At 39.2% G+C, this 11,965-nt stretch overlaps 1 protein-coding gene across 5 annotated transcripts in view; it reads left to right on the forward strand.

Moving 5' to 3' along the window:
• Positions 1-11,965, forward strand: part of VPS13B (vacuolar protein sorting 13 homolog B) — a 761,266-nt gene that overhangs the window by 627,060 nt on the left and 122,241 nt on the right. For all 5 annotated transcript variants that reach the window (XM_018559352.1, XM_018559343.1, XM_018559336.1 and 2 more), the window contains exon 39: positions 7,236-7,432. In XM_018559352.1, coding sequence (XP_018414854.1) covers positions 7,236-7,432 — 197 coding nt within the window. The remainder of the gene's footprint in view (positions 1-7,235; positions 7,433-11,965) is intronic.

The following is an 11,965-nucleotide window of genomic DNA, read 5'->3' on the forward strand; positions in this document are numbered from 1 at the left end:
ATATATATATATCTGGAGGCTGCCTATACATGAGCAAATATTTTAGTGAAGTTTAGGAGCAGCGGTAGATCCCTGCTCAGCCAGCATTCTGTTGCAGCGTCCATGTGTTTAAATGGTGTTCTCTTTCTGTGGAGAAAACAAACAGATCACTAAATAAAGGCTTTCCACTTTTTCTATAAATCTCAGCATTTAATAAAAAAACACTTTGCTTTATCAACCTCAAAAATGGTTGCTATCACTTGGCAGGTTACCACTATCAGGCTTGGTTTTGCAAGCAATACTTAAATCAGTAGAATGTAAATACTGTGTCATACCGCCAACCTATTTTCATTAGTGTTTTCTATAAGTCATAACTTGCATTTCTTTTATTGGTCATTGAAACCTGCATGCATAGCATTTTGCAGCTATAATTTTATTTGTTGTTTTGGATACACAGCTTCTGATAGCTTCTTAAAGAACTTTCAAAGCAAAATTCCTTCTCTTTCCTCTTTATGCTGAGCTCTACATAGGCAGCCATGACATACTGAAAGGTGAATTAAAAATGACAAAGGTCAAAGAGTGTGATTTTGCAAGTACGCCTCTGCTCTACTAGATTCATGTCTTCAAAACCAAGTCCTGTCATCACTCCTTACCTCCAATGAGATTCTAAGTGTAGATATAAGCTACTTGAACTACTACAAGAAAGAAACACAGCGTTTTAGTATATCTTCCATTGCATAAGTACTGTTGAAGTGTACATAATATAGTATAAGACAAATTTGAGTAACACAATGCTTATGGTGTTGAAGGTAAGCAGGATTTTATTTTTTATACTATGTATGCAGACCTACAGTATATACATCGATCAGCCATAACATTATGACCGCTGAGAGGTGATATGAATAACAATGATTATTTTGTTACAAGGTAACCTGGAAGTGGGTGTGATATATTAGGCAGCAAGTGAACATTTTGTCACTGAAATTGGGCAAGTGTAAGGATTTGAGCAACTTTGACAAGGACCAAATTGTGATGCCTAGGTGACCTGGGTCAAAGCAGCTCCAAAACTGCAGCCCTTGTAGGATGTTCCCGATCTGCCATGGTCAGGACCTACCAAAAGTGGTCCAATTAAGAAAAACAGGTGAACCGGCAACAGGGTCATGGGCGGCCAAAGCTCATTGATGCACCTGGGGAGCAAAGACTGGCCCGTGTAGTCTGATCCAATATAAGAGCTTTTGTAGCTCATATTGCTGAAAAAGGTAATGCTTGTTCTGATAGAAAGTTGACTCAACACAAGTGCATTGCAGTTTGTTGTCTTTAAGGCTGCAAAGCACAAGACAGGTCAGCAAAAGCACCCTGACCAATGTGCCTACAGTTGGCACATGACCATCAGAACTGGACCATGGAGCAATGGAAGCAGGTGGATGGGTCTGATGAATAAAGTTCTGTTTTATATCATGTGGATCGCTGGGTTTGAGATGGCACCATGATGCACTATAGGAAGAAGGCAAGCCAGCAGAGGCACAGTGATGCTTTGGGCAATTTCAACAGGACAAAACGCCCTGCCACACTGCAAAAAGGGTTCAAGAATGGTTTGAGAAACACAGAAATGAGTACAAAGTGTTGACTTGGCCTCCAAATTCACCAGATCTCAATCTAATCAAGCATCTATGAGATGTGCTTGAACAACAAATCCAATCCATGGAGGCCCCACCTCACAACTTACAGGACTTAAAGGATCTGCTACTGACAGAGTGGTTCGAGATATCACAGTATACCTTCAGAAGTCTAGTGGAGTCCATGCCTCAGTGGGGCAGGGCTGTTTTGGCATCAAATGGGAGGCCTACTCATTATTAGGTAGGTGGTCATAATGCTATGGCTGGTCGGTTGATATTGCTAGTTGCTGTTTTCAGTGCCTATATTTTGGCAAAGTGTTTTATCAACCAGTGCATGGATCACACAGGATTAGCAATCCATAGCATAGATAGAGTAACACAATTCTGCATCTTTTTTTAAGAGTTATTCATGGACATATCCTGGTAGAAGCAACACAGTAATAAATAAAGAGAAAAGTAGCCCTGGTCAATGGCTGTTTTACATGAACACTTTTGCTTTTTTGCATGTGTGAAGCCGAGACTGCTTTCATCTTTTTGTATTGCTATGCTGTTTTTACCAGAGTTAGCCCATTTTTAGAACTTGAGTTTTGAGCACAGGATTCTGTTTCCTCATTTATGCTAAAAAAATACACTCTGTTTGAATACTTTGTGAATTTGGAACTTCATCAAAAATATAATGGACTGATCATACAGATTTCATCGCCACTAAGCTAGAATAACTTTTTCATGAAGTTTGAGATATCATCTTTGCATTTTGAGGTGGAAGTCAAAGAAAGGTTCCAACTCCCGAAAGGCTGTGATTGCTAGAGTTATATTTTGTTCTGAAGACTAAGAGATGTGCTTGGCAGGTGCTTCTTACAAAACAACTAAGAAACCTGCAAGGATTATTAAGTAAAGCCCTCCACTCAGGCTGGGGTCGGAGATCGTTTTATATAGCCGATTACTGATTCCAGCAGGAATCCTTTGTTTTCTTTCACCACAGAGATCTGTTTGTCATTTACTTCTATTTATTTAGCTTGGTGCGTACAATAGTTATTGGAATAAGTTTTGACATGCGACTTTTGTCAGCTCTGAATTACCCTCAGCAGAACCGATAAAGATCAGTGTTATATGAAAAATGCTCGTGCCGAGTTACAGCTGTGTTTGCCAAGATTCTCTCCCGTCTCAAGACATGTGGACGTTTTGTTTTCCTTTAGTTGAATGCATGGAAGAGTTGTGTTCGAAGGGATCTGGTGGTAGAACAGAAAGAAGAGAAGAAACACTCGCTCGATGTGTGAGCTGTTTATCCCTCCTTCAGGAAGCCAGGTTTATAATCCCAGCATGAACTGGTGTCCTGCACCTAATATATGATGATTTTGTGCTCTGCCTCTACTTCTCTTAGGTGGCCTTGTTGAGGGAGATAAAACGCTCACACTTCCTGTCTTCTTCGTACATCTAGTTGTACGGTAGTTGTTCCTGGAACAAGAACGATGTTCTCTCCAAGGCAAGCCCACCCTGCGAGAGCCACAATCTAAAGACGATTTACGTTCTTGATAGAAGGAAGGTTATTATTAAAAGCAATAATAGAACCAGTGACCTCCTCCAGGAATATGCTGCTGAGTTCTCCTAAACAATCCAGCTGTGTGTGCCTTTCCATATTTACTCTGATCAGAGTCCTCCTTGATCTTTGAACAGGTGGCGGAATCTTGGAACATTCAGACACCGTGATTATCAGTTGGTTCATTGTTACTTGTGTTATGACAAACTGCAGTCAGCAGCCTTGCTACTTTTCTCCCTGACCTTTGTGGTGAAAAGATCTTCCTAAAACAGTTAAAGTTGCAAATTTCTTTTATTGCTAGCAATGTGACCCACTGAACGTAGGTTTACAAAGACAAATACAGTCAATTGTAGAAGCATGATAAATGTATTTTTAGAAGTTACACCCATAATTAGTTCCGGTGCTTACAAAACAAAGAGCATTATGTGAGTCAATATTTTTGGAATTTGTTGTAATTTAATTGGATCAGTGTAGTTGTCACTGGGAACTGCATTAGGAATATCTTCTTTGAAAAAGGTAACTGTTATTTGCAGTAAGTTTAATATATATGCAAATATATAAAAAATATCTTTCTATCTGTCTTTCTGTGACACTAAAGCCCTCGTAGGCCCTTGGCACCTGCCAGTATTTTATACTGTCTAGCTTTTACTTTGTGTTGGTTTTTCATTTTCTGGGATAAGAATCAGAGGTCTACTCAAACTTTTAGCCTGGAGAACTTTTGGTTATGTGGTATGGTTCCCTAGGTGGGATTATTTCCACAACATTTTTTTTTTTTTTTCATTTTATCTTCTACTATGTGGGTGCTTGTGCCCCAAACTGTTTACTTCTTTCCTGTATCAGGATCTTTTTTAATCAAATGGAAAACATATTAACTAATCGACATCTCCAAACTTCTTACAGCATCTCCATGTGACTTTCATCTACCGCTCTCTAACTCCTATAAAGATCTGCTCAGTGTTGTGCATCCAAGTTCTTTTGCATCATCTGTCGCATGATCCTGTCATTGCAAATATAAACATAAGTAATCACAATCTGGGGATATAAAGAAAATCTTTCCTTGTGCAGTATTTCATACTTTTTAGACACCCTCTAGGCAGGCAATAGAATCAAGTAGTGAATAGACCTGCAGCGTCAAGAAACACTCAGGGTATTGCTACAGAAAACCTGAAAGTTATAAATCTAAGTAGTCAAAATAGAATTGTCGCAACAGCCAAGGAAGGCCAAAAATGCTGCTGTGAAACAATAAGTAAAGATGCTAAACCTACCTCAAATGTATCCTATACTTTAAAATCCCTCCTCTCAATGCATTTATTGTGACAGCCAACAATCTATCATCCTCTATTCCACAATCTCTTCCAACACTCTGACCCTGATTTACTAAAGGAGAAGAGCATGTTCACTGTGCAAAGTGAATTTTCAGCTAAGCTTAGCTTAGTAAATGTGGGTAAGCCATGCTGACTTCAGTCATCCAATCTTGTGAGCAAAAAACCCCGGTTTTTTAAAAGTTCCTTGCATGTGATTGGGAGTTCTTTACAGAGTGAATTTTCACCACTTTCACTAAGTGAACATGCTCAGTTGCCTTAGTAAATTAGGGTTACTGTCTCTCTTTAGATTTGCCATCTATTCATCATTTTTTGCCATCTATTCATCATTTTGCCAACCTTTTTTTTGTCAGTCTCCCTCTTATCCAATGTCCATTTTCGCTTTTCAGTCTTCTCCCTCATTTAGCTCTGTCATGTTAAAAACAGTCCCCGGGGGCTTAACCATTTGCTGCATTGTGGTAATGCACACATTACAGCAATGCATGTTGATGCATGTTAAATGCCTTAGCACTTTACTGTGCTATTTACTTTCAATTACACCCCAATACACCAAGGAAATGCACATGTGTTGCAGTGTAAAGTAATGCAGTATGATGTGTTGTGGTGCCATGCATTGCAAAAACTGGCACGTGTTCTATTTCTTGAGAGTTCACACAATTAAATGGGCTGCCTTACCACAACGCATGTTAACAGTTGATAAAACAACACACCAGGGTGCCAAGGTGTAAATAGGCCCTAACCTTTCCATGCCCTTGTCTGTCCAAATATAGATGTTCTGGTGCTATCATAGAAGGCATGGCATCACTTCTTTCCCCCATTTATAACTGACTACCATGGCAGAAGAATTTCCAGGATATATACTGGAACAGCCTACGTACTTTCTGGTGCTCAATAGCAGAAGAACTTTGGTCTAAAAAACTGTTCAATAAAGAAAGACTATTGCTGTCTCTCTGTATTCACAGGAGAAGCTCTCCAGTAGATACTAACCAGCAGCCATTCTATTTCGATGTCCCTATTGACAGAGCCCCAAAACCAAATCGCTTTAGCCCATCCATTATCAGTGCCCCTATTTTTTTTAAACTCCAACCTTTTTGCAGATCCACCCCACCTCCTTTGGATTCTAAGAATCCACGCTGTCCTTACAAAATCAGGACATTTGGGAGGCCTGATTTGTCAATAATGTAAGCTGGCAGTGTTGCATAGAATGATAAATTCATAAGCAATGGATTCCAGAACAGAGTTCATTTAGAAGTCATGTGGGTAATTACAAACTCCAGCTACAGTATTTTTTGTATAACAATATGCTTCAAGAGCTACTGCGTTTTTATATAATAGGCCACACATTGGATGAGAAATCCATATGTCACAATATGCATTCTCTCTAAAAATGGTATGCATGTATATCTGTTAGGTTTATTTGTATTGTACAAGACGTTTCAGTCTAGGCCATCTGATTTCTGTCATTCTGAAAATGCTGACAAAGCTGTCAGCTGACTCCCAGCCATCACTCAAGACAACAGATAGATAGTTCTGGATTTCATCTGCCGTGTTAAGTATGGTAAGTTATCACTCTCCACATAGCACAAACTACATGTGTACAGTAATCCGTGGGACTCATCTGTGTCATTAAATGATCATGAATTTCAGCTTGAGGCTATGTATCTGCATATTTTTTTCTGCAGCAAAATAAGATCATAATCTTGATTAAAAGTCCCAATCTTAAACAATATCTGGATAAGCAAGATGCTGTGTTTAAAATGAGCCGCTGTTGAAATATGTAAATCCAGACAAATAACATTCCACCTTCTTTAATTGCAGTGGGTTAGCAGTTAACATACAAATCATCGGCTATGACATGCTGATAGAGTACTCTCTTGTAGGAGAAGATTGGGGACCCCCCACAACCCAGCTCTCGTACCATGCTTATCGTATGGTTGCTGAGAATTATTTTTGTCTGATGGTTTAGACCTGTTTAGCTGTATGATGCGCTAGCAATATTAATGCTGTCCTGTGTACATTCGTGCGGATGTATATCTGATGCTAAGAGGCACACAAACAGTAACTATTTCCACGGTTAATTTTTCTGAAATTGTATTTTTGGGCTCATTCTTTCCCAAACTGCATACCATATTGTGTGTTGATTTGGGATGTCACAGCATTGTTTTTTGACATCTATTACACTTTTTTTTTTTCATATACACTATTATCACAACAGAAGAAATGTGTCGACGCAGATTTATAAATGGTTTTATTAATGTTTTTGTATCACCTTTGGAGACACTTTACATTTGTTTTCTGGTATAGTGACACTACAAGACAAGTGAGATAAAAATGGATCTTCCCCCACTCTAACTAGAAGTATCTTTCTTGGTTGATTGAAATGTGGAGAGATGTGAGGACCTGTCATCCACTAACAGACACGTTAGGCAGAGATGTGTTAGTGATTGGTATCTTTTGGTTAGATGGGGCTTTATATTTAGAGCCAAAGTTCGTGTGTTTAAACACAATGGGACATTTTATACCCTTGTACTTCTTGATGAGCTAATTTATGTTTCAGAGACCCGTTGATTTTCAGTTCCTGCTTTGTTAAATATATTCCATTATGAATCATCTAGCCTTTCTGACTCACTTCTAAATAATGATTTCTATGTATGGTTATTTTTTATAATTACTTAGAATACTCTGAGGTCTTTTAAGGCAAGTTGTGCATGCATGCTTGCATATTTCCTTCCATGTTAAATTTTAAAGCTGAAATATCTGAAATTGTCCTTGCTTTTATAGATCCCCTGTAGCCTTGAGTACTGGGATGAGCTCCAGCGGACATTTGTTGCCTTCCGTGAGTTCAGCCTATCCGAGAGCAAACCATGTGAGCTTCAGCTACCCAATATAACCACGGTCAATGACCAGAAGGAATTGGTAGCTTCAGATCTTTGGCGAATTGTATTGAATGGCAACGTCAGTGCCATGGATGATCAAAGGTAAATATAGTTCCAGTCCTGTATATAACAGTGCAAGCTGCACCAGTACACATAAATGCCAGGGGGAATATTACATACATACATACATACATACATACATACATACTTGTCCATAACAACTCATTTCCTTTTGTGTATGAGTGACTACAAAAATATACAGAGCTCCCTGTAGTGACTAATCTACATATTGCTATATATACAGTAACAAATATAAAGGAGCAAGCGTGTAAAAATATGAAATGCAAATAAAAAATTACTTCAAAGTGATCGTGTTGCTTGTTCATGTAGGGCTAAGTCATAGGTTCACTTTAATGGCAACTGATTAGAAGCGTGTGCTTCCCTCCCATTCCCTGCTGCTTTGTTAATCCACTGCAAGCAAATAAATATACCTGGTACTTCCCTGTATGGGGAATATGTGATTCACTTCCTTTCATCCCACAGGATAGCGCTGGTGCTTGTTAACTCGTCGTTTAGTCACCTAGCACTGTCATATGGTAACTGGAGAGTCTCCAGCCCTATGGAAGCTACCAAGCTTTCAGCTTACAGACAGCTTGCTCTCTTTTCTTCCAGCAGATGGACAGAGCAGCAGGGTAGTGAAAATAACTGCAAGCTGCTGGTGGGGTCGTTGTTCAAGTGGACTTGTTGCTTTGCCCTGCACAAGCTAAATCACAGCATAATATTAAAGAAAACACTGCAGTTTTCCAAAAATCACAATGAAAAGTAATCGTATAAGATGCATTAGATGTAAACTTCTGTTCCTTGACCTAGAGTTAAATCATTGCACTGGAACTTGTATGTAGACTAGCAGTCAGAAATATGTAGCTTCTCACACAGCTTTTCTGATTTACACCAGATCCCTTTGTACAGTACAGTTCATTTTGCTTATAGCTAAAGTATATAGTAAAGCCCAAGAAATGTTTATTTTGGCTATAGTAGGAACTAGTTAAAACCCCTATCTTTTTTTTATTGGCCATCCATGTCCCATTGGAAAGATTTTACTTACATTACTGTCCTGTGCAAGCAATAGGAAGTAAAATGAAATCTCTTCCAAGCAAGGAATATTCTCCTTGTAAACATTTGTCATTGGAACAAGATTTCCTCTCTATCCCAGCTCTGTTGACACTTCAAAATTTTGGATTTTACTCTCTCTTTTTTTCATAATTAATGATCAACAGAGGGGAAGACTGTTCCCCAAACTGTATGCAAAAAAAGTTTTAGATTTAGCTACAGTTTTAACTCTGATTCATTGCAAAGTGACTGCTATTTTCTTTTTCCTTTCAAAATCTCTGTTTTATTTCTGTCAAGTTCTGGCCATTCTGATATTCTTTAGGAGAGCTAGTATGCCAGCCAAGGCTGAATTTCTGCATATGGCCTGGGACTGCAGGACCAGACTACTTTTACTGCCAGTGCCATCCAGCCACGTCCTCATTGTGCCGGGAAATCTGGTATACACATGCTTTTCCAAGATCATTGGCTTTCTTAATTGCCAAGGAAGGATCTCAAAGGAACTCAAAATCTTAACCAAACAATAGAAGTTTCCCTATTTCTATCTTAACAGTTTGCCTTTAATAGGGTAAATCAGGGATCTAATCAGTAGACCATAAGGTGACCACTTTAGGAAACCTCACCAGTCCATATAAAGAGGACACCAGTTTCCTTTACAGTAGGAACAGACCCCACCTGGTACGCTCATGATTGCATTGTTAACACAGTTAATAATTTGTAGATGGCTAATAGGCTGCTGAATGATAGAACAGAGCTAAATCTTGAGATGCAGAACCCATTATACATTCCTGGCCTGTACCACTCATTCTCACTGAACATTGTGTTCTGAGTTTTCTTTTCATAGTGACTTCCAATAAACTTTGGTTCCAAGGTCACTGCTGTGTAAAGTTTGTCGAAAATATCCTGACTCGGCATAGCAATTGGGGGAATCTCAGAAGATGTATTAAAAGGTCCTATTGGTATTAAGTAGGCTGCTTATATAGTAAACAACCAACAAGTTAATCCAGTTGGAAGCTATTTCGTAGACTCACTCCCAAAGCAGATATCAGTTGGACGCCCTTCTCCAGTTTCCCAGCCCTCAGTGGAGATGGAAGGAATTTTGTAGGCTTAGGGTTTGTGCTGGAGCTTGGAATTGACAGTGAAATTTGTCATGCAGCCGCCCATCCACAGAGCTTTCTACAGAGAACGGTTCAAATATCTGCTTCTCAGTATTCCTCTGCAATAGACGTGTTTGCTTTCCGCTGCTTCATCTGCAGAAGTAGTCAAAGATATCAAGAGAATCTGGGAAATCGGCAAAGTGGATCAAAAAATCAATAACAAAATTATACATCTGCTTTCTATTAATTGGGCAGAACTGGGACTGCTTTCTTGATGTTAATTGTGAAAGAATGCATCTCGTCATTGAGAAGCTAAGTGTTTTAGACAGGGTTAATTCTTCTGAGTTTGGGACCACCACAAAATTACCTTTTGTGGTTGACTTGGAACCAAGGTAATGTGAATACTGTGGGAATGTTAAATGTTGCTAGTTGGAAGTCAGCATAGTATTTCTTTGTCAATCCGTTTGACGTTACAATCCCAACTAGTGTAGCTTTCATTGTGAAATGTTTTATTTTAGAGCTCCTGTTCATCTATATCACAGATACTTTGTAAGAAATTGAAGGCTGGGTGAGGCAAGTGCAATTGATATAAATGTGCACTTGAAATGAAGCTCCAGATTCCAGGAGAGAAAGAGAATCCCTTCCAGACTTTCACCAGCTTCTGTTCTGTAGATGCCAAGATAGGCAATTTATGCACATGAATGCATCTTTCCAAGGATATGGGAAGTGGAAGATTTTGCTTTTACTTTTAGCACACCTATATGAGAGCTCTATCACACAAAAAGGGCAGGAGACCTGGTTTTCCTCTGCTGTAGTTCAGTAACACAAATGTTGTTCATCAGACTGTGACTGTACAGTAAAAGGAAATACAGCAAACTCATGAGGCTATCTCTCTGTCACTTAGTACTTTCCTCCTATCAGCATGTCCCTTGTTAGCACACGTAAGCTGCAGCACAACTGGTTATCTCTTTGTGCGGCTTCTTTCTTTCCTAGTCTGAGCTGTGCTGTAATTATCTTTTATATCTGCATTGGATCCAGATTTAAAGCTGCAGACAGATATTAAAAATAATTATTTCAAATATGCTTTCATAAAAAAAAAGTTGTACAGTAGTGCTCGGACTGAGAGAGAGAAGAGAAAGACTGGGAGTCATTCTGTTGTGATGAAGTACATACGAGCTGGCACGGCACATGCTGACACAAGTGAAGGACAGAGTGCAAATAAGGATGACCCACCATCATGCTGATGTGTGCCTCCACTGTTCAGTCACAGGCTGTGGGCAGAGAGTTGATCAGGTTGTGTTTACTTAAAGGTCCACTTTACTTTTAGTGAAGTCCTGTAAGGCCACTCTTCCCACCTCAGTGTAACTGCTGCTGTGAAATATGTTTAGACCTGCTTCTGAGCACTTCACTGTGTGGGTGTGCCCAGCTGCACTCTGTGCTCATGTACAGCCTTATCAATAGAATTAATCAGGACGGGCTGCATGCATGCAGAATGGCCCTGCTGGCATTACTTACTTAGAAAGCGATTTGCACCTTGCTTTTTGTCTTTTTTTTTCTACTTTGAGGTCCTGCATGCACTATTGTAAGTGACCCAAGAAAAAAAAGCACTCTCCTTTTTTTTGTACATGTTTACCTTTAGGATGACATCTCCATGAAGTGTGTGATTTTTTTTTTAACGCCTTCATTAATCATGTAAATGGCCCCACATTACCAGTGCAGTGCTATCTAACTCATTCTAAACATCCTTCTGTGGGGGAAGAGCATATTTCACATGCCAGCTAATTTGAGCAGCGCTTACAAGTAAACACTTCACCACGGAGTAATCTCTGTGTTTTAAGTTAGGACGTAAGTGTGAGAATATAAACAGCATTCTCAAACTGCGCAGCACTTTAATGATGGCTAAATGTGATTTAAATTGGGGCTTTTGTTTGTTCTGGCCTGGTGTGATAGTTTGCAGAGGGATGATTATATGGCAACCAAAGGCTGCAGTTTGAGTCTCAGGGTCAAGAATTGATATTGACTTGAGCACATTTAATAAAAGGAGTGATTTCCATGTAATGTAAAATCGTTTCCCCCTTGCTGATCATTTTTGGCTAGAAGATTTAGATCATGGAGGGACAACAATGTCATGGTTTGACCCTCAGCTTTGTGTGGTCTATGGAAGTCCTGGCAGCAACAGATTAGCTTGCGTTTTTTAAAGTTAAGCATGTATTATGTCTTGGAAGAGAGTTTGTTAAGCACGGGAATTAATAAGAACCTTAAACAACATCCCTGTTTCAAAGAATGGCTGTATTTTTTTACTTAAATAAGACCTCCACCAACCCTTATTTGTACCTAACGTGGCCACATAACATGAAGCTAAAAAGTTTCTGTATGAACGTTTTGTGGCCATTGCTAGCATGTATTGTATTATAGTTTGTAGGTATGAACC

Source organism: Nanorana parkeri, unplaced genomic scaffold (assembly GCF_000935625.1).
Source record: "Nanorana parkeri isolate BGI_ZX_2015 unplaced genomic scaffold, ASM93562v1 scaffold16, whole genome shotgun sequence".
Classification (NCBI taxonomy): Eukaryota; Metazoa; Chordata; class Amphibia; order Anura; family Dicroglossidae; genus Nanorana; species Nanorana parkeri.